General features: G+C 40.9%; 3 protein-coding genes and 1 pseudogene across 4 annotated transcripts; all 4 read left to right on the forward strand.

The window, feature by feature from the left end:
• The first annotated feature begins 73 nt into the window (after positions 1-73).
• Positions 74-3,445, forward strand: LOC146988947 (interferon-induced protein 44-like). The gene is made up of 7 exons (XM_085774751.1): positions 74-567; positions 939-987; positions 1,457-1,652; positions 1,731-1,883; positions 1,980-2,151; positions 2,305-2,405; positions 2,814-3,445. The coding sequence occupies exons 1-7, from the start codon at positions 96-98 to the stop codon at positions 3,006-3,008; spliced, it is 1,338 nt and encodes a 445-aa protein (XP_085630877.1). The 5' UTR covers positions 74-95; the 3' UTR covers positions 3,009-3,445.
• Positions 3,446-5,939: 2,494 nt separating this feature from the next.
• On the forward strand, positions 5,940-7,691 carry LOC146988948 (interferon-induced protein 44-like). Its single transcript, XM_085774759.1, has 5 exons — positions 5,940-5,987; positions 6,066-6,218; positions 6,327-6,498; positions 6,599-6,699; positions 7,100-7,691. Exons 2-5 carry the CDS (start codon positions 6,132-6,134, stop codon positions 7,292-7,294), a joined length of 555 nt encoding a protein of 184 aa, XP_085630885.1. The 5' UTR covers positions 5,940-5,987; positions 6,066-6,131; the 3' UTR covers positions 7,295-7,691.
• A 2,302-nt stretch (positions 7,692-9,993) lies between these two features.
• Positions 9,994-14,063, forward strand: LOC146988949 (interferon-induced protein 44-like). The gene is made up of 7 exons (XM_085774761.1): positions 9,994-10,487; positions 10,861-10,909; positions 11,379-11,574; positions 11,653-11,805; positions 11,910-12,081; positions 12,271-12,371; positions 13,835-14,063. The coding sequence occupies exons 1-7, from the start codon at positions 10,016-10,018 to the stop codon at positions 14,027-14,029; spliced, it is 1,338 nt and encodes a 445-aa protein (XP_085630887.1). The 5' UTR covers positions 9,994-10,015; the 3' UTR covers positions 14,030-14,063.
• Positions 14,064-17,404: 3,341 nt separating this feature from the next.
• On the forward strand, positions 17,405-22,358 carry LOC146988950 (interferon-induced protein 44-like; annotated as a pseudogene). The gene is made up of 7 exons (XR_015035731.1): positions 17,405-17,884; positions 18,978-19,023; positions 20,585-20,780; positions 20,859-21,005; positions 21,106-21,277; positions 21,567-21,667; positions 22,100-22,358. The product of XR_015035731.1 is annotated as an interferon-induced protein 44-like (transcript).
• The last annotated feature ends 111 nt before the right edge of the window (positions 22,359-22,469 follow it).

Genomic DNA, 22,469 nt, shown 5'->3' on the forward strand with positions numbered 1-22,469 from the left:
TCAGTTCATATTTGATTTGATTTGTTTGATCTACACAGCAAAAAGTGAATTTTAAAAGCGCTCGACTCTCAAGAACCTGAGGACAACCATCTAGGATGAACTCAAAGTTAACCGAGCGCCAGCAGAGAACTATCTGCTCCCAGCTGGGAGGAGTCAAACTACAGCTGCTGTACAAGGCCAGCGTCCATGGTTTCACTGGTGCAGCCTTCCACCAACGATGTGACAACCAAGGTCCCACAGTGTCTGTGGGCTTCAACGCCTCAGGTTATGTGTTTGGAGGATACACCAAACAACCTTTCAGTCAGTCTGGTCAGTGGGTGCGTGATGACCGGGCCTTTCTTTTCACCTTCAGTGGAGAAAGGCTCCTCAAATATCCAGTCATCAACCCTGCTAATGCAGTGAATATGAATGCTAACTCTGGTCCATATTTTGGAAATGCATTGGTTCTTGCCAATAACAATCAAGCAGCGGTGTACAGCAACCCAGGACAACATTACATCTTCAATGCTGCAGAAATGCATGGCAATGACCTCACACTGACTGAGTGTGAAGTCTATCAAGTGGAAGGTAAGCTCACTAAATAATCAAATATTAATTTTTTGTTCAAGCAAATCTGTATAGTACACAAGTTGAATACTGTTTTGCCCCACATGCAGTTTTAAACTATGCAAACTAGATCAAACACAATATGGACTGACATGCATGGAGACGTATTTTGACTGTTTTTCAATAGTTTTCCTTTCGAAAAAAGACGGAGATATCCTTCCTCCTTTTCTCAGCCTGGATGCCTATTATTTTTGTACAGTATCTTCACGTGATATAGGCTGGATGACAGAGAAGAGTCCTATGTTTACAGCTTGCACAGTTCTCCATGAATTTGTTTCTAGTGAATTCCATAAGAACGTTGTTTTATAAAACTTGTTTTTTCTCCTCAACAGAAACCACAGAACTCGAGGTGCCGTGGAGGAATATGATCTGGGAATCTAAGTGAGATGAGCAGAGCTACTGTCCTAATGCTATTAACATGCTAACATACAGTATGGTACAATGTATGATAAATACAATATGACAAAAATGATGATCAGAAAGCTCAGTACAGCACTGACAGTTTAATTGAAAGTGTTAATCATTTGAATGTAAATTATGAATGTGTTGTACATGTCAGCACATGTGGTGGTTCTATGTATGATATAACAGCAATTTGCACTAAGATGGACTAAGTCAGCCACTCGTTATAGTTCAGGGGCCGCATAAGGCACAATTTGATCTGAAGTGGGCCAGATAGGTAAAATAATGGCAAAATGACCTATAGATAACAAGAACAAGAGAACAGGTACATTAGTAAGATGTTTACAGTTGCTGGCTATGCCCAAAAACATCTGTACACACCAGGCCAGAACAAATAAGAGGCTTCACACTAGATGAAAATGTTCCCTGTCTGTTCTTGTCTCTCCAGGAGGAGGTCGGAGCTGATGGAGAGTATTAAGACCTACAAACCCATCGTCAGCTCTGTGTCCCAGACTCGAGTTTTGCTCATTGGACCAGTCGGAGCTGGAAAGTCCAGCTTCTTCAATTCTGTCAACTCTGTATTCAGAGGCCACGTCACCAGCCAGGCCATCGCTGGCTGCTCTGCCACCAGCCTCACCACACAGGTCGGTTTCTGCTCCTGATGAGGATTTTCTGTGTGGTGGTGGTGACTGATTTCAAGTTGAATATTTTGTGGCCAACAGTTTCGCAGCTACTCTTTGAAAGCTGGACGAGATGGAAAACCTCTGCCGATCATCTTGTGTGATACCATGGGATTGGAGGAAAGCACAGGGGCAGGGCTGGATATAGATGACATCAGCAGCATCCTGAAAGGTCATCTGCCAGACCGTTACCAGGTACAACTTCCTGTGACACTGAGCAGGTTATTCAATGTCTGAACCATTGGTTTAGCTGTTTACTAAAACTGCTCCTGTCTTTGTCTGTCTGCACAGTTCAATCCCTCTGCTCCTCTGCACTCTGAGGTTCAGGGCTACCGTGAGTCTCCAGGACTCAAGGAGAAGATCCACTGTGTGACTTATGTCATTGACGCCTCTAAGATCTCCATCATGCCGAAGAAGCTGGAGGAAAAGCTGGGAGCTATCCGCAGAAAGGTCAACTTAATGGGTCAGTGAAAAATTAGACACATTTCTTTACAATAACCAGAATGTTGTGGTTTTAAGTGAAGTGGATATACATATATATAAGTTATATATAAGTTAAGTGCAGACACTCAAAAATATGCTTTTTCAAATGTTCCCTCTGCTCTGGTGTCTGCAGGCATCCCTCAGCTGGTCCTGGTCACTAAAGTAGATGAAGCCTGCCCTCTGGTGTCTGCAGATGTGAAAAATGTGTATAAGAGCGGCTACATCAAGGAACTGGTGAGGATTTTACAATCTTACACAGAGAAAAATTCAGCAGATTAGTTTTTCTCAATTCTCAGGTATTAGTTTTAGTCTCCAAATATTTATATTTTTTACACAGTAAAAACAAAAGGCTGTTCTAGATTATTGTCCTTAGTATCGGTTCTAGTCTGCAGTTTTACTTCAGCAGACAGATTTGCCTTGAGTAGGATGACAGATTGTCAAATCAGTGCATTGAATGTTTATCACGTGACCTTTGATTAAATGTTTTAATCGACTTGTACTGGGAAGCCCTAATCAAAACAAAACAATTCAGTTTTTCAACACCTTAATCTTTTGAAAAAGACCCACACAAAAAAAGTTGTGACAGATTTCATTGGTCTTGAGAAACTAGTTACTCCTCATGTGTATCTTTCTGTGATCCAGATGCAGGAGGTCAGCACTCGGCTCGGCATGCCACTGTCCTGTGTTGTTCCCGTGAAGAACTACAGTGAAGAGCTGGAGTTGGACATGAACTGCGACATCCTGCTGCTCAGCGCCGTCAACCAAATGCTTCGCTTTGCCGAGAACTACTTTGATGAGATCAGCGACCTACTGAGCAAAGCTGAAATCAAGGAATAGGAAGTGTTAACAGCAGATGTTGTGTAGCCTATAGCCTACTGTATCTTGACTTCATCATCACTGTGGTATGCTGTGCAAGGAAGATTATCCTGTAAACTACACTACTTTCATGTTATATGTCTGTCATATCAGAATAACAGATTTATCCAATGATTGTTTCAAGATGGCTACCCTAGCTATAACAACACTAAATAACTACATTAGCTACTGTTAGCATGTTTTGTATTTGCAGCCTAAACCAGGTAGGCTACAAACAGCATGTTCTTTAAAAAAAAACTAAACATTTGCATTGATATATTGGACTTTATAAAAATGTACCAGTGGTGATGTCATGCTTTATTTGCTGCTGGATTGTTGACATTTCAATTGTCATGTATGGGAAGACAGTATCTTTAACTATTTTCCCCACCTGCTCAACATTAAATTATTGTGGCTTTGGCTTCTTGATGTTCTCCAGACGGCCTTAGGGATGCCTGGAAGAGGAAGTCTCTCTATTTAGGGTGGACACTATTGTATTCCTAGGAATTCTTCTTCTTTAGGGTCCGGGCAGCGCAGCTGCCGGGAACCTATTGTATTCCTAGGAATTCTTTCTTCTTCTTCTTCTTCCTCTTCTTCTTCTTCCAAGGAAGTCATACTTCCCATGAGTGAAAACTCATCAAACTTCACAGAAACATCCGTCCCCATGCCAGATTCACTCAACTCCAAGGACATGTGCCAAGCGTTTAAATTTAAAAACTTTAAAAATTCCTACCAAACCAACGGTAGATGCTAAAGTTTTGAAACTTCACCACAATGTAGCCTCAATACTGCTGAAACTTTTGTCCACTTAAACTCATTACAAATTATGAAGTCCATCACTCTGGTTTTTTCAATAACTGTAAAACTTTTGAAATGTATCTCCTCCCACAATTTTTGCTCAATTGTCACCAAACTTGCTACAGAGCATCTTCAGACTGTCCTCCACAAAACTTGTTTCTCGGATTTTTGATTAAGCAAACATTTAGCCTACAGTGCATGAAAATGTTTGACTGTAAACAGTACTGTAAACATATACCATCAAATTCTTGCTAAATACATTTTCAAACTTCCTGAAAAAAAAATGAGAATATTCTGGACTTATGGTTGATGAAGTTTAGCAAATATCAGAATTTTATCTCAAAAACTGAATTTTTGAGAACATTTTGAATTCTGCTCTCATGGGAACAACTGCAGTCAATGTGAGACTGGAATTTTCAAACATCATATTTTCTCTTATGAAGCAAAACACGTATCATTAAAAACAAATCACCAACATTTCCATGCTGTCAAGATGCAATTTATGTATTATCAGATTTTTGTTCAGATAACTGAATTTCTGACATTTTGACCATTTCATCACAACAGCTGCCCGGGCACTGACTCACCTGAGTGGATAAATGAAGCTACACAGCAGGTCTCACTACCAGCCAATTAGCTCAGCGAGTTAGGAGCTAGTTCTTTGTGTCAGAGATTGTGAGTTTGAGACCCAGCAAGGGTGGTGATGATGATGATGACAGATCAAAATGTCAGATGTCTTCAAGCTGTTTTGCTGTCTAGATGCAATTTATGTATTAACAGATTTTTGTTTAGATAACAGAATTTCTGACTTTTTGACCATTTTTGAAATCTGCGTTCACAACTGCTGCCCGGACACTGACTCCCTGAGTCTATTTGAGAAGACACACACCACGTCTCACTTCCAGATAATTAGCTCACTGAGTTAAGCGCTGGTTTGAGGTGCGAGGGCGTGTGGGTTCAAGACCCAGCAAGAGTGATGATGATAATGACACATCAAAATGCCAGATGTCCTCATGGTGACATCACAGCAAGCCTCTAAATTTAAAAAAACAAATAGCTTGGACCGGACCATGGGCGAAAGCTCACTAAATTTTGCACAAATGTCCAGTGTCATCTTCTTCTTTCTACTTCCAAGGAAATCATACTTCCCATGGGTGAAAACTCACCAAACCTTACAGAAATGTCCAACCCCATGCCAGATCCCATGTATTATCAGATTTTTGTTTAGATAACAGAATTTCTGACATTTTGACCATTTCCGAAATCTGCCTTGACAACAGCTGCCCGGGCATTGACTCCCTGAGTCGATAAATGAAGCTACACAGCAGGTTTCACTACCAGCCAATTAGCTCAGCGAGCTAGGAGCTGGTTCTTGGTGTCAGAGGTTGTGAGTTCGAGACCCAGCAAGGGTGATGATGATGACAGATCAAAATGTCAGATGTCCTCAACACGAAACACAAGACAATTGTCCTAATGGTGGCATCACAGCAAGCCTCTAAATTTAAAAATCCAAATAGCTTGGACTGGACCATGTGCGAAGGCTCCTAACATCTTAGAGTTACAGTAGATGTTTCACAAATACATATCATTATTTTACCTCAAAAACTGATCTTTCTTTTTACTGTGGTTTCAAATCTGCCTACACGACAGTGAATGGCTTACTCAATTTGTGAAGCCACTGTTGAACTGCCACTTGTCAAATAGCTCAGTGCGATAGACAATGGTCTTTGGTTCCTGAGGTTGTGGGTTCAATCCTCAATTGATGCAAATTGGACATTATAAGGTCAACTGTCCTGTCTTACTATTCACCTGTTTGTTGCTCAGAATTGCCTAAATTTTCCCAAAAGTAGCCCGGACCCGACCCATCGCTGCGCAGCAGCTATAATTTATAGAGTAGCTCCACTGCTCCAGGGATTTACTCTAGGAAAACTCAAACTCAAAGAGTGATGATGAACTGGTGAAATTGCCTCGTACCTTTCAACTCCATCCGTATTCTCTAATTGTGTTTATCTTCCACAGTTGGCTGTGATCTGATTTGACTGAAACCAAAAAATAACCTTTAGTTATTAGGCTACGTTGCATGGCCGTTTGAGTTTGAAACTGAATTTTCACGTCACCAGCCAGGCCATCGCTGGCTGCTCTGCCACCAGCCTCACCACACAGGTCAGTTTCTGCTCCTGAGGAGGATTTTCTGTGTGCTGGTGGTGACTGACTTCAAGATGAATATTTTGTGGCCAACAGTTTCGCAGCTACTCTTTGAAAGCTGGACGAGATGGAAAACCTCTTCCTATCATCTTGTGTGATACCATGGGATTGGAGGAAAGCACAGGGGCGGGGCTGGATACAGATGACATCAGCAGCATCCTGAAAGGTCATCTGCCAGACCGTTACCAGGTACAACTTCCTGTGACACTGAGCAGGTTATTAAATGTCTGAGTCATTGTTTTGGATGTTTACTAAAACTGCTCCTGTCTTTTTGTTGTTTTCTTCTGTGTGGCACAGTTCAATCCCTCTGCTCCTCTGCACTCTGAGGTTCAGGGCTACCGTGAGTCTCCAGGACTCAAGGAGAAGATCCACTGTGTGACTTATGTCATTGACACCACTAAGATCTCCATCATGCCAAAGAAGCTGGAGGAAAAGCTGGGAGCTATCCGCCGAAAGATCAACTTAATGGGTCAGTGAAAAATGAGACATTTCATTACAATGACCAAATGCTGTGGTTTTAAGTGAAGTTGATTAAAAATTGAATGTTCCCTCTGCTCTGGTGTCTGCAGGCATCCCTCAGCTGGTCCTGGTCACTAAAGTAGATGAAGCCTGCCCTCTGGTGTCTGCAGATGTGAAGAATATGTATAAGAGCGGCTACATCAAGGAACTGGTGAGAATTTTACAATCTTACACAGAAAAAATTAGCAAATTTGTTTTTCTCAATTCTCAGGTATTAGTTTTACTCTCCAAATAATTATATTTTATACATAGTAAAAAACAAAAAGCTGTTTTAGATTATTTTCCTTAGTATAGGTTCTAGTCTGCAGTTTTACTTCAGCAGACAGTGTTGTAAATGAGTAAGATGATAGATCAGTGCATTGAATGTTTATCACATGACCTTTGATTAAATGTTTTAATTGACTTGTACTGGGAAGCCATAATCAAAACAAAGAAATTCCCCTTTTGAAAATGCCCTATGCAAAAAAAAAAGTTGTTACAGATTTCATTGGTCTTGACTTGAGAAACTAGTTATCTATTTACCAGAATCTGTGAATCTTTCTGCGATCCAGTTGCAGGAGGTCAGCACTCGGCTCGGCGTGCCACTGTCCTGTGTTGTTCCCGTGAAGAACTACAGTGAAGAGCTGGAGTTGGACATGAGCTGTGACATCCTGCTGCTCGGCGCCGTCAACCAAATGCTTCGCTTCGCCGATAACTACTTTGATGAGATCAGTGACCAACTGAGCAAAGCTGAAATCAAAGATTAGGAAATGTTACAGCTGATACCGTCATCTGGGTGTACATTATAAATATGTCCCTCACCATGATCCATCCATTTGCCAGTAGGTACAGTGGCTCTGAGAGCTCAACACACTGCAGCTTAGGGAAACACATGCAACGACACAAACATGCAACAAATTCAGAAACATCTTATCTGACAATGCTTGCACTGCAAAAACTCACAACTCAAGGGAAGTGGTTCAGAGAACACAAAAATTGACGGACTAGTCTTATAGCATGTGTTTTCTTAAGTTGCAAGTGTTTTGTCCTCTCATGGCCACTGTAAGTAGGAGATCTTTCTGAAGTGTAGAAAATGTGACCCCAATTCAAAAGTCTGTAGACTGATAAAATACTGGACAAATACAAACAAAGGATTATTGGCAATGAGTTGTACCAGGTCTGTGCCAGTAGGCTACATGCTTGCTCTTTTTCAACACAGACACTGACGAATGCTCTCACCTTCTCTCTGCACTCCTGAGGCCTGAAAAGTGCTCAACATTTAATCCTCAAAATACTCAGAGGTGCAGAACTGGGTATACAACACCCAGACCTCCTGGCAATAGTTGGATCATCTCTCAATCCCGCATGTTTACAGTATGTACTTTTCTGTTTGCTTTTCTATTTTTCGTTACAGATTATACATGTTACTTCTGTTATATGACTATACTCATTCATTCAGTAACAGAGTTTACTGATAGGTGTTTTTCACTACAGCATTTGATTTGTTTGTATGGTTTAGTGGTTCAGTTTACATCATATGTACTGTATTGTTCGGTGCACATTGTGTCACCATGGATAACTCATGGAAAGTTAAAACTTTTAAATGTGTTTGTGTTACAGAGAATATAACATACAAATCCTGGAGAGGCATTCCACTTAGTGTGAGTTCATTTAAAGAGTTTAACTGGTCGTACATGCACAAAAGTGTGACTAACAAACTTGTGTTTTCCTCTGATATCTAGCTGTCAGGAAAACGAAAGTGAAGAGCTACATCATCAAGGCAACTGAAATGTATCTCTAACTTCCAGTAATCCTTCAAAATAAAATGCTAAGCCTTTTATATGCTTGAGGAGTTGAAATAAAGAAAACATTTAAAAATCAAGCAACTACTGTAGATGAAGTCCATTAAATACACAAATTGAATTTATATAGAAATAAAGAGAACAAAGCGTGGGGCCACAAGAGTATCATGAATTGTAGAAAGAGAAGTACTGTACTTAAAAAAATGTTTCCCCCAAATTGAGTCACTATACGCAAGCTTGTTAGATTAATGCGTTAACCTTTTCCTTAAAAAATAAACTAAAAGACACTGTCCTCAAAGAGTTGACCCTAGGATATAGTCTCATTAGTGCTGTTAGTATTTGAAAAGGAAAGGTATAAAGGACAGGCACAGCTATGAACCTGGATTAAGATAAATAAAAGGGTGAAATCAGTCATTTTAATCAATGATTTTATACTAATATATCAACAAAAAAGGGATTTTTTTTCTCTTTTCTTTTTTTTTTTTATTTTCTTTTATTTTTTTTACCAAGCTCCACTAACTCCGGCTGATTATTTTCATCATATTAAAACTCCTTTTCATCATTATGAATGTCACTCCTTCAGACTTGATGCTGACTCACTTATTTTGAAGGAAACAACATCCCTGTAGTGGTCATATAGACTGAACGTAGCTGCGTCTCTGCAGCATCCACTGACAGCACTGATCAGCTCCATCAACCTACGAAGTGATTCAGCTTCTTTCTCCACAACTGGCCGAAACTGAAGAGGTAAAAACTGAAGAAATATTTTAAACTTTATATACTGCTGCAGTTGCAAGTGGGAACAACCAAATTAACTGATAGTTGTAGGTGGTGAACTGAAAAATTGAGTATGATTTAATTGGAGCACTTTATAAGATTTGATGTTTTCTTGAAGCAGAAAGTTTTTCATACTACAAAGTCGTTATCTGAATGATGATTGTTTGGACATTTTTACTTTGATGTTTCCCGAGGTGGGGATCCACTTGCCGGCTGGGTGGGGTGACATCACACCACCCGTCTCATCAGGTCGCTCCCACCACCCAGCCAGCCCATAGGAGCATCCTTTTCTCTGAGAGGGTGGGGTGGGGCTGCTATTGAGCAATTTCATAATTTACCACTGAAATGTCAGTTTTAATTCATGAAAAAACACAGTGGATGACTTTAAATACACTATTTGGGCATTTGGGCATTTTTGATCACGCGTTTCCTTGTGTCCAAACTTTTAACTAGTTCTGATGTGCATCAACAATGATCAGTCCAGTTCACTTTGCAAAACATGTACAGAGGCTGCATAGTAATTGAAATTAAGTCTAGTAAAATAACTGTCTTGTGGCGGTGTGCTGCTGCCAAACCTGCCAAGGTGCAGGAAATATTCACACTTCCCTGAGAAAATTGGTCTCAAGTGTTTTTGCAGAACATTATGATGTCACAGTGAAGCTGACCTTTGAATATTTAGATGTAAAAATGTCATCTCTTCATTATTTAATCCTATTGACATTTGTATTGACATTGACATAATAATTGTACTAATTTAAGAATTATGGTTTGGGATGTGTTTTGTGAGGTCACAGTGACCTTGACCTTTGACTAATCAGTTCATATTTGATATGATTTGTTTGATCTACACAGCAAAAAGTGAATTTTAAAAGCGCTCGACTCTCAAGAACCTGAGGACAACCATCTAGGATGAACTCAAAGTTAACCGAGCGCCAGCAGAGAACTATCTGCTCCCAGCTGGGAGGAGTCAAACTACAGCTGCTGTACAAGGCCAGCGTCCATGGTTTCACTGGTGCAGCCTTCCACCAACGATGTGACAACCAAGGTCCCACAGTGTCTGTGGGCTTTAACACCTCAGGTTATGTGTTTGGAGGATACACCAAACAACCTTTCAGTCAGTCTGGTCAGTGGGTGCGTGATGACCGGGCCTTTCTTTTCACCTTCAGTGGAGAAAGGCTCCTCAAATATCCAGTCATCAACCCTGCTAATGCAGTGAATATGAATGCTAACTCTGGTCCATATTTTGGAAATGCATTGGTTCTTGCCAATAACAATCAAGCAGCGGTGTACAGCAACCCAGGACAACATTACATCTTCAATGCTGCAGAAATGCATGGCAATGACCTCACACTGACTGAGTGTGAAGTCTATCAAGTGGAAGGTAAGCTCACTATAAATGATCAAATATTAATTTTTTGTTCAAGCAAATCTGTATAGTACACAAGTTGAATACTGTTTTGCCCCACATGCAGTTTTAAACTATGCAAACTAGATCAAACACAATATGGACTGACATGCATGGAGACGTATTTTGACTGTTTTTCAATAGTTTTCCTTTCGAAAAAAGACGGAGATATCCTTCCTCCTTTTCTCAGCCTGGATGCCTATTATTTTTGTACAGTATCTTCACGTGATGTAGGCTGGATGACAGAGAAGAGTCCTATGTTTACAGCTTGCACAGTTCTCCATGAATTTGTTTCTAGTGAATTCCATAAGAACGTTGTTTTATAAAACTTGTTTTTTCTCCTCAACAGAAACCACAGAACTCGAGGTGCCGTGGAGGAATATGATCTGGGAATCTAAGTGAGATGAGCAGAGCTACTGTCCTAATGCTATTAACATGCTAACATACAGTATGGTACAATGTATGATAAATACAATATGACAAAAATGATGATCAGAAAGCTCAGTACAGCACTGACAGTTTAATTGAAAGTGTTAATCATTTGAATGTAAATTATGAATGTGTTGTACATGTCAGCACATGTGGTGGTTCTATGTATGATATAACAGCAATTTGCACTAAGATGGACTAAGTCAGCCACTCGTTATAGTTCAGGGGCCGCATAAGGCACAATTTGATCTGAAGTGGGCCAGATAGGTAAAATAATGGCAAAATGACCTATAGATAACAAGAACAAGAGAACAGGTACATTAGTAAGATGTTTACAGTTGCTGGCTATGCCCAAAAACATCTGTACACACCAGGCCAGAACAAATAAGAGGCTTCACACTAGATGAAAATGTTCCCTGTCTGTTCTTGTCTCTCCAGGAGGAGATCGGAGCTGATGGAGAGTATTAAGACCTACAAACCCATCGTCAGCTCTGTGTCCCAGACTCGAGTTTTGCTCATTGGACCAGTCGGAGCTGGAAAGTCCAGCTTCTTCAATTCTGTCAACTCTGTATTCAGAGGCCACGTCACCAGCCAGGCCATCGCTGGCTGCTCTGCCACCAGCCTCACCACACAGGTCAGTTTCTGCTCCTGATGATGGTTTTCTGTGTGGTGGTGGTGACTGATTTCAAGTTGAATATTTTGTGGCCAACAGTTTCGCAGCTACTCTTTGAAAGCTGGACGAGATGGAAAACCTCTGCCGATCATCTTGTGTGATACCATGGGATTGGAGGAAAGCACAGGGGCAGGGCTGGATATAGATGACATCAGCAGCATCCTGAAAGGTCATCTGCCAGACCGTTACCAGGTACAACTTCCTAAGACTCTGAGCAGGTTATTCAATGTCTGAACCATTGGTTTGGCTGTTTACTAAAACTGCTCCTGTCTTTGTCTACTGTCTGTGTGACACAGTTCAATCCCTCTGCTCCTCTGCACTCTGAGGTTCAGGGCTATTGTAAGTCTCCAGGACTCAAGGAGAAGATCCACTGTGTGACTTATGTCATTGACGCCACTAAGATCTCCATCATGCCGAAGAAGCTGGAGGAAAAGCTGGGAGCTATCCGCAGAAAGATCAACTTAATGGGTCAGTGAAAGTGAATCACATTTCATTACCAGAATGTTGTGGTTTTAAGTCTTGTTTCTTGATCCTGCCCAAAGTTAAGTGAAGTGGACTAAAAAGCATACGTCTCCAAATAACAATAATATTCAAGTTAGCACAGAAGAATATGCTCAAAAATATTCTTTTTCTCCTACTCTGCTCTGGTGTCTGCAGGCATCCCTCAGCTGGTCCTGGTCACTAAAGTAGATGAAGCCTGCCCTCTGGTGTCTGCAAATGTGAAGAATGTGTATAAGAGCGGCTACATCAAGGAACTGGTGAGGATTTTACAATCTTACACAGAGAAAAATTCAGAAGATTAGTTTTTCTCAATTCTCCGAATTATTAATATATTCATATATTTTACAACATAGAGCTGTTTTAGATAATTTCCCTTGTTAGTTGTTGTATCATTCGGCTCGCTTCCTCTGTCAAGATATAGGCTACAGTGAACTACATGACTGCTGTCAACTTCATAAAGTCTTGTTGATGGACAGTTTTTTGGAGAATCCTTCTCATCACTGTGTCCCATGAGAAACTTTAAGGGCTGATGTTACTGTATACAGAATGTCAAACAGTTGTGCCATTTGTCACCTCTATTTGTTTATTTGTTTGTTTATTTTAATTGGATCCCCATTAGCAGCTGCACAGCAGCCACTAATCTTCCTGGGGTCCACCGTAAAATCACATAAAATGTGAAGAAAAGTTAAAATAAAAATACAAATAATAATAATAGAAAAAAGCTTACATTAATGATAATAACAACCATTGCAGCAATAATCAGAGATATAATAACAATAAAGTGAAATCACGTAAGAATAAAATGAAACAGAAATAATAATCTAATTCATCAACTTGAAGAAAAAAATAGAATAGAACAGTAACACCAATCTTAATCATCAACATCTGTGAGTATGTATGTGTATGTATTTATATGTGTACGCTTATGCCCTCTTCGTGTGTCTCTAACATGTGCCCTTTCTACCTCTGGGCTGTTAGGTGACATTTCAATAGCCTCTTAAAGCCTAGTTTTGTTTTTTCTTTGGTAATGTGTTCTGGCAGTGCATTCCATGACATTGCTCGATACAACACTGTACTTTGCATAGCCTCTTTTTTAGCTTTAGGCAGTTGGTAACAACCTCTTGTGGCATGTCTGGTTTGATGTGTGTCAGAGCTTAATGTTAGTTGATTATATAAACAGATGGGGTATTTTGACAATCTAATTTTCCTTAAAAAGACAAGGAGTGACACTGTCAGCCTCTCCGTGACTTTTGTCCAGGTGACATGCATCTCATTTACATTAGACCTTGATGTACATTTGTGCCAAAAATAATGCTTTTTGTTTTTTGTATATTTAAAACTAATTTGTTGCTAGTTACCCATCTTAGTACTGCAATCAATTCTTTATTTAAGATTTCACTGATTTCTCTTACTGTAGGCGCATGTGCATATAATGTTGTGTTATCAGAAAACATGGACACTTTTGCTTTTTCCAGCACCAGAGGAAAGTCATTAGTAAATATTGAGTAGAGACTCTATGACTCCTGTATGGTTTATAGCCCATTTTTACAAGTTTGTCTCAAAGGGCTTTACACATGCATCATAACATCTTCTGCCCTTAGACCCATTGACTGAGGAAAAACCCCTAACAGGAAAAAAACAGGAGAAACCTCAGAGTGAGCAACTTGGTCTTGAGAAACTAGTTATCTACTCAGCTCATGTGAATCCTTCTGTGATCCAGATGCAGGAGCTCAGCACTCGGCTCGGCGTGCCACTGTCCTGTGTTGTTCCCGTGAAGAACTACAGTGAAGAGCTGGAGTTGGACATGAAGTGCGACATCCTGCTGCTCAGCGCCGTCAACCAAATGCTTCGCTTCGCCGATAACTACTTTGATGAGATCAGTAACCAACTGAGCAAAGCTGAAATCAAGGAATAGGAAGTGTTAACAGCAGATGTTGTGTATAGCCTACTACTGTCTTCATCACTGTGGCATGCTGTGCAGGGACGATTATCCTGTAAATTACACTACTTTCATGTTGTCTGTCATATCAGAATAACAGATTTATCCAATGATTGTTTCAAGATGGCTACCCTACAACAGCCTAAACCAGGTACAAACAGCATGTTCTTAAAAAAAACTAAAACATTTAAATTTTGCATTGATATATTGGACTTTATAAAAACGTAGCTACCAGTCGTGATATCATACTTGCTGCTGGATTGTTGACATTTCAATTGTCATGTTTACCTATGGGAAGACAGTATCTTTAACTATTTTTCCCACCTGCTCAACATTAAATTATTGTGGCTTTGGCTTCTTGATGTTCTCCAGACGGCCTTAGGGATGCCTGGAAGAGGAAGTCTCTCTATTTTATAGAGTAGCTCCACTGCTCCAGGGATTTACTCTAGGAAAACTCAAACTCAAAGCTGATGAACTGGTGAAATTGCCTCGTACCTTTCAACTCCATCCGTATTCTCTAATTGTGTTTATCTTCCACAGTTGGTTGTGATCTGATTTGACTGAAACCAAAAAATAACCTTTAGTTATTAGGCTACGTTGCATGGCCGTTTGAGTTTGAAACAGAATTTTCTTTTTGGATTCTTGATTTTTCCTAAAATGATTATTTCTATTTAGTATTCTACTGTTCAATAAAATCTCAAAGTGCATGAATTAGCTAACTATAACAGATGAAAAAAAAAGAAATCTCTGTATTAGAACTGGATCTAATGCAACAACCATAAAACCATGAATAATTAACCAATAACAGTCCTTGAGTGTCAATTTTCTTGTAGGCTATTTAACGTTTTGTTTTCTCCTGCGTTTGGTGGAAATTATTATTATTTTATTTTTTATTTCTTTTGGAAAGTACAGATACATCCGGTTTTATTTTGAAGGAACCCTCATTGTTTTCTTTTTGTCCGAATCGAATCCACCACGTGCGCAGCTTCTGGCGCCGCCTCTGAGACCTTCGTGAAAACAGAAACCACCTCCCCTCAATTAATATCAAGGGAAGAGTACAGGTAACAAAAGTTGACTGAATAAAGTCTTAAGTGTAAAACTGTAAACTGATAGCCAGTGACATTTTGAACGTTTTCGCCATTTTGTGACGAAAGGTTTATGTTTAGTCCACCTTGATTTTAATACGGGGTATGATTAGGGGACTTTGAAAACGTTGAAAAGTCTAATATTTCCCTCTTGAAGTGAACATTTGATTGTTGTTAACCAGTGTTGGGAACGTTACTTTTAAAAAGTAATTAGTTATAGTTACTAATTACTTCTCCTAAAAAGTAACTGAGTTAGTAACTCCACTACTTCACTATAATAGCAACTAGTTACCAGGGAAAGTATTCTTTCCAAGGGCATTTTTAGATTGTATTTTATTGTTTTCATATATTTCACTGATCGCAATTATGGAATGTGAGTGTGTGTTTTATTGAAAGCGAGGCTGGTGTGCCTATGAAAATAGGTTACAGTGGGTTTTTTAAGTGCTGTGGCTACAAGCAAATCTCATATTGTCTCTGTACAAAGACAACAAAGACCTTTTTAAATGTGAAAACAGTGGAGACCTATTCAAGATTTGCGTTTGGGCAACAATAACAGGAAACATCGAAATTAATTTATTCATGGCCACATTAAGTGAAATTATTAACTTTACCGATTATCCATCTGATTATCTGTCCTGCTGCGAGCACACAACTTCTCAGGGTATCCGCGGATCCTTAAAAAGTCTTAAATTCATGTATCTAAAATTAAGGCCTTAAAAAGTATTACCTTTATTAGAAAATTCAAAGATGGTCTTAAATATATAATATATAATACACAGCATCATAAAATATGTATGCACTTAAACTTTTATATGAAATAACAGGGTATCCGCGGGGTCTTAAAAAATCTAAAATTTGAAAATCTAAATTTTAGGTCTTAAAATGTCTTAAATTTGTTGAATTATTGTGTTCAAGTCTTAAATAATTTTAGTCTCGCATTTGCCCCTAAAAAAAAAAAACATGACGTGTAAACCGGGAAAATCACAAGAAGAAAGAGCACAACCTGTGATTGGTCAAAAACTACAAATCCCACAATTCTCTGGCCTCAACAATAACAGTAGTTAGTGTAAGTAAGGGAGAGTGGAGCTGTCGGTGAAAAGAGGAAACAACGCCACGTCTGGTCCTGTTCTATGTTGTTCGTTCACACCGTCACCGTTTATTCGTTACGTCCGCGGTGTAAAAGGCCGTAACGCAAAGACGCGATTAGGCGCGAGACGCGGTAGACGCGACTTTTTTTTTTTGCGACGCAATACACGGGATTTTTTTTGTGTGACGGGACCATCGCGTCTTCGTCTATTTCATCGTGTTTGGTGGGAAGACCCACAAGGGGCTTCCCACCAAACACGAGGAACGCTTTTTTTTCGCTCGAGTTGTGACGCGCGACCAAACGCGAGATACGCGATTTATCGCTCGTTTTGACTTTGTGTAAATTCGTGTCTTCACGAGCTCGCCCATTTTCACTACAACAACAACATTTCTGCTCTCATCAACCGTGGTTGAGGTCACAACGCTGCGCTGTAGCTGCTCTGGAAGAGTTCCGGGCTGATGAGCTACAGAGACTTTAGAGTCTAAAGGAGCAGTGCGTCGCTGTGTCGGACTGTTTGGATTTAATGAAGAAGCTGCACAGAGTCAGGTGAGCAGAAGCTCAGGACAAACACTTCGCTCCGGGACATAATGTAGCTACACCTCACATGTTCTTGTCTTTTACCTCAAGGAGATTAAAGTAGTGTCTGTACTTTCCCTCCGATCTCGGCAGCTTCCCTCTGCTAGTCTGTGTGTGTGAGGCTAAACTGCGTGCGTGTGTGGTTTGTGTACAAACTGAACACTGCCTCTGATTGGCTTAGCATGAAACCTTACTCTGCCTCAACCAATCATCATCACTTATGTGGTTGTCTCCCCCCTCCCTCCTCCCCCCTCCCCTCACCAAAGGAGAGGAGGAAAAAGAAAAACAGTTTAGCAGCTTCTGTGGCTGAGATGAGCCAAGTCGGAGGACAACGGCTTCACTGAGTAGTTTGTAACGCGCCTCGTTTAATTGTCGGTAACGGTAACGGCGTTGTAACGGTGGAAATAGTAATTAGTTAGATTACTCGTTACTGAAAAAAAATAACGCCGTTAGTAACGCCGTTTATTTTAACGCCGTTATTCCCATCACTGTTGTTAACTTATTATATTCTGTAATTAGCCATAATTTAACTGTAACTTCCACGTGTTTTCATGTCTATTTAGAAACCAAAGTGAGGAAAAGTATCATCCTCTACACATAGACCACCTGTCCACCATGGACTCAAAGTTAACCAGGAACCAGCAGAGATCTATTTGCTCCCAAGTGGGAGGAATCAGACTAAAGCTGCTGTACAAGGCCAGCGTCCATGGTTTCACTGCTGCAGCCTTCCACCAACGATGTGACCACCACAGACCCACTGTGTCAGTGGGCTTCAACGCCTCAGGTTATGTGTTTGGAGGATACACCAAACAACCTTTCAGTCAGTCTGGTCAGTATGTGCATGATGACCGGGCCTTTCTTTTCACCTTCCGCGGAGAAAGGCTCCTCAAATATCCAGTCATCAACCCTGCCAATGCAGTGCTAATGAATGCCAACTCTGGTCCATATTTTGGAAATGCATTGGTTCTTGCCAATGGCAACCAAGCAGTGGTGTACAGCAACCTAGGAAATTATTACAACTTAAGTGATGCAGAAATGCATGGCAATGACCTCACACTGAGTGTGAAGTCTATGAAGTGGAAGGTAAGTTCACTATAAATGATCAAATATTAATTTTTGTTCATCATGAAGAAGGGAACTGTCAGAAGAACAACTTGTTTCAAATTCAATAAGATCATTGGGCCTCATTCACGAACCGTTCTTAAGAACAAATTTGTTCTTAAGTCCTACTTACGAAGTTTTTACGAAGATTGTGGCATTCATGAATGTTTTCTTATCCAGAATTTGTTCTTAACTAAGAACAAAATCTAAGAACAGTCAGGAGTATACTTACGCACTTTTAAGTGCTGAGACTGCAAAAATAACAGATTATAGCGTTTTCTTCTGTTCTGCAGTTAATAATAATTGACAAATCATTGCAGTCTCTTAAAAAACATTATAGACACTTAATTCATATAATTTTTTTTTTCTCTTTTTTGTGGGGGGGGGGGGGGGGGGGGGGGGAGGGGGCATACAGCTGCCGATATGATTTTTTTTTTCCTAATTGCGGGCTGCAACAGTGCACTTACTGTAAGTGTTCACACTACACACAACTGTTTTTTTTTCATATGTGATAATATGATGATATTTATGATGGCACACTGATAACAACCGAAGAGCTGCATCCACTGCTGACGCTACTAAATATAGGCTAAATATAAAAAATATAAACTAAATATAAGCCTTTCGTTTGTTTCTTTGTTTCATTCCTGCCGCAGTAGCACCACTTCACTACTAAAGTTCTTTTTACGTTTGGAGTCTGGTGCTCCCTCCCAGATTTTCATTTGAGCATTTCAACTTTCTTTCTCACGTCACCTTCTCTGCTCAGTGCCTGTGGGTTCTGTGTGCACACGGCCCTGCAGTCTCATGCCCTTTTACAGGCATTGATGGGGCGGTTACCTATGCTAATCATATGTTAATTAGACTCACCTGGTACACGCCCTCAACTTACGAGGAGATGGCATTCATCAAGTAGGAACACAGCTGCGAACAATTCTGAGGCTTACGAACGCGTTGATGAATCTGACGTAGGGTTTTCTTAAGGAACTTCTTAAGAACAACTTAAGAAAGAATCTAAGAAGATTCTTAAGAAGATATTGGTGAATGAGGCCCATTGTTTTTTTCCCCTCCTCAACAGAAATACCAGAACCACAGCCATGGAGAAATATGATCTGGGAATCTACGTAAGATGAGCAGAGCTTATATCTTGCACATAATGCTATTATAAAATTGTTTGCTACGTCCTATACTACATTATTATTAGGCCCGAGCGGCGAGTAGCACTCGCCCGAGGGGCTATTGAAATCGCGCTGTTTATTATTCTTATTTATTATTCTTGCGGTCTTTAAACCCCAATTTGGCCCCTTTCCCCAACTCGAAAATGCGTGAATTTTTGGTGGGACGTCCGGCCTCATCCGAAATTCGATATTTTGTGGTGGCCGCACATGTCCGACGCGAAATGGCGAAATAGCGCCCCCTAGAAAGTTGAAAAAAGCCCATAGGGACTTTCGCTAACTTTGTCCTAGACCGACGAAATTCGGTACACTTATCTACCATACCCAGATATACAAAAAAGCCTCTTAATGTCATGGTGAAATCCCAACAGGAAGTCGGCCATTTTGATTTTGATTTTTCCCGCCTAAACTTAACTCCTCCCACAGCGTTCGCCCGATCAAGTTGAAATTAGGTATACCACATCTCCAGACCTAGCTGAGCTTATCTTGTGCTCCGTGAGTCCGTAGGTCAAAGGGCGTGGCTGCCAGCGCTCAATTCACTTTGGCGTGCTCGCCATGTACATACGAGTGGCTCTCACGCCCACATACTTCATCCAATCAACTTCAAACTTGCTGGACATGATGATGGCTCCGCCCTGAACGTCCCGATATATTAACTTCCCACGTAACTCATAGCGCCCCCCGGTGGTAACAGGAAGTGTACTAAAATTTGGAAAATGTACATACTTTGCCCCATCAACTTCATTCCACTTCTAAAACATGCAGAACCAGTTGGTGAAGCTACATTATGAACGCTGTGAAGCTACGAGTAATGGCGTCCGTGTGGCGACGCGGTGACCATTCCTCGCCATGACAATACGTTTGCCCTTTGGATGGCTTTATTGAACTCGTATCAACATGAACATTGGTACACAGGTCCAGGGTCACGACCTCAACGTCTCTATATGCTCATAGGCGATCTTACTCATGTTGCCCCCTAGTGGAAACAGGAAGTGCCATATTTTACATCAACATTGTCCGATTTCCACGAAACCTCACATGTGTGATGAGGGACTGACCCTGAACACACCTGCACGCATCCCATTACTGCCCCCTGGTGGACGAACCTTTAACTGCTCATAACTCCTTCATGCTTTGTCCGATTCACTCCAAACTTCACAGGAGTGATGAGGGGCCGCCCCTGAACGCACCACACCACATGCGGTGACTGCCCCCTGGTGGATGAACGAAACATTGCATTTTTGGCCTCCTTCCAGGTTTTTTCTCCCTTTCACCTTCGCGCCACGGCCCCCGCACGCCTCAGGCCCCCGCGGTCGCATGGGTCGAGCGAGGGCCGATCATCGCCGCTTGCGGCTTTAATTATTTTTTATCATTCTTGACAAATTGTCATACATTTACCCTCATGGAGGTCAACTGGCTATGCCCAAAAACCTCTGTACACACCAGGACAGAACAAATAAGAGACTTCACACTAGATGAAAAAGTTCCTTGTCTCTTCTTGTCTCTCCAGGAGGAGGTCGGAGCTGATGGAGAGTATTAAGACCTACAAACCCATCGTCAGCTCTGTGTCCCAGATTCGAGTTTTGCTCATTGGACCAGTCGGAGCTGGAAAGTCCAGCTTCTTCAATTCTGTCAACTCTGTATTCAGAGGCCACGTCACCAGCCAGGCCATCGCTGGCTGCTCTGCCACCAGCCTCACCACACAGGTCAGTTTCTGCTCCTGATGAGGATTTTCTGTGTGCTGGTGGTGACTGACTTCAAGATTAATATTTTGTGGCCAACAGTTTCGCAGCTACTCTTTGAAAGCTGGACGAGATGGAGAAGCACTGCCGATCATCTTGTGTGATACCATGGGATTGGAGGAAAGCACAGGGCTGTATATAGATGACATCAGCAGCATCCTGAAAGGTCATCTGCCAGACCGTTACCAGGTACAACTTCCTAAGACTCTGAGCAGGTTATTCAATGTCTGAACCATTGGTTTGGCTGTTTACTAAAACTGCTTCTGCCTTTTTGTTGTTTTCTTAACAGTTCAATCCCTCTGCTCCTCTGCACTCTGAGGTTCAGGGCTACCGTGAGTCACCAGGACTCAAGGAGAAGATCCACTGTGTGACTTATGTCATTGACGCCACTAAGATCTCCATCATGTCGAAGAAGCTGGAGGAAAAGCTGGGAGCTATCCGCATAAAGGTCAACTTAATGGGTCAGTAAAATGAGTCTGATTAATAATTTTAATGGCGTTTCAGCACCTTATCTTAGTGTACGTATGCAATGAGCTGTATCCATGTGGTTACAGCTGTTTGTTGTTTGATATTCATACGCCATTAAAACACAACACATAACACTGCAGATTATAATTGTATTTCAATGGCACACGTATTTTCCAATGATCCCTACATTTGTGAAACAACAGAAAGCTGAAAGTGGACTAACTGTCTGATTTTAAAGACAGAGACCTATCGGTCCATAATACATCATTTTGTTTGTTGCAGGGATTCCACAGCTGGTCTTGATGACTAAAGTGGACGAGGCCTGTCCTCTTGTCACACGGGACATCAGGAACATTTACAAGAGCCCCTACATCAAGAAAATGGTGAGATCCACTTTAAATCAACCTGTAGGATTTTATTCTGCTTCTAATCAGTTTTTGGATTCTGAGTTTTTGGCCTCGACGGATGAACATCAGCTCTGATTTAACATGAACCTGTCCCACTTCCATTTCATTAAGTTTATGTTTCTTATTGAGTTCTTTTGATGCATTTTTTTTTACCTGCTACAAGTGTTTTCTTTAGCAAACAGCATTTGATAACTAAACCCAACTTGAAAAGCCATGATCCAGTTAGATATTTCCATTTGGATTACAATGGATTGTTTCAACCTACATAAATGAACTTTACCGCTGTGGTAAAGACCAACGGGGGACAAAACAAGTTACAGTATTTTACTTAACTTAACTTTTTATTTTGTATTGCCTATACACAGTACATATCACCATCACCTGAATTCTATGTCTTTCATGATCCAGATGCAGCAGGTCAGCGCTCGGCTCGGCGTGCCACTGTCCTGTGTCGTTCCCGTGAAAAACTACAGTGAAGAGCTGGAGTTGGACAACAACTGTGACATCCTGCTGCTCAGCGCCGTCAACCAAATGCTTCGCTTCACCGATAACTACTTTGATGAGATCAGTGACCAACTGAGCAAAGCTGAAAGCAACGAATAGGAAGCAGATGTTCTGTGTATGCTCTATCTCAACTTTGGTCTGCTGTTGGTGTATTCATGTCATGTTCTGTGTTCAATAACTGTTTCAAGATGGCTACCCTGTTCCTCAGCTCCTAAACACACCAAATGGAGAGGGTGTGTGTGATTTACATTAGTTACATTGGTTTCGTTACAGC

Source organism: Trachurus japonicus, chromosome 4 (genome assembly GCF_045865225.1).
Source record: "Trachurus japonicus isolate A0001 chromosome 4, Traja_1.0".
Taxonomy (NCBI): Eukaryota; Metazoa; Chordata; class Actinopteri; order Carangiformes; family Carangidae; genus Trachurus; species Trachurus japonicus.

Bases quoted from the DNA above. Each gene is read 5' to 3' on its own strand.
- LOC146988948 (XM_085774759.1), top strand. From the start codon at position 6,132: ATGGGATTGGAGGAAAGCACAGGGGCGGGGCTGGATACAGATGACATC. The intron at 6,219-6,326 runs GTACAACTTCCT...TGTGTGGCACAG, and splicing joins ATCTGCCAGACCGTTACCAG to TTCAATCCCTCTGCTCCTCT. The intron at 6,499-6,598 runs GTCAGTGAAAAA...TGGTGTCTGCAG, and splicing joins CCGAAAGATCAACTTAATGG to GCATCCCTCAGCTGGTCCTG.
- LOC146988947 (XM_085774751.1), top strand. From the start codon at position 96: ATGAACTCAAAGTTAACCGAGCGCCAGCAGAGAACTATCTGCTCCCAG. The intron at 568-938 runs GTAAGCTCACTA...TCTCCTCAACAG, and splicing joins TGAAGTCTATCAAGTGGAAG to AAACCACAGAACTCGAGGTG. The intron at 1,653-1,730 runs GTCGGTTTCTGC...TGTGGCCAACAG, and splicing joins CCACCAGCCTCACCACACAG to TTTCGCAGCTACTCTTTGAA.
- LOC146988949 (XM_085774761.1), top strand. From the start codon at position 10,016: ATGAACTCAAAGTTAACCGAGCGCCAGCAGAGAACTATCTGCTCCCAG. The intron at 10,488-10,860 runs GTAAGCTCACTA...TCTCCTCAACAG, and splicing joins TGAAGTCTATCAAGTGGAAG to AAACCACAGAACTCGAGGTG. The intron at 12,372-13,834 runs GTGAGGATTTTA...TCTGTGATCCAG, and splicing joins GCGGCTACATCAAGGAACTG to ATGCAGGAGCTCAGCACTCG.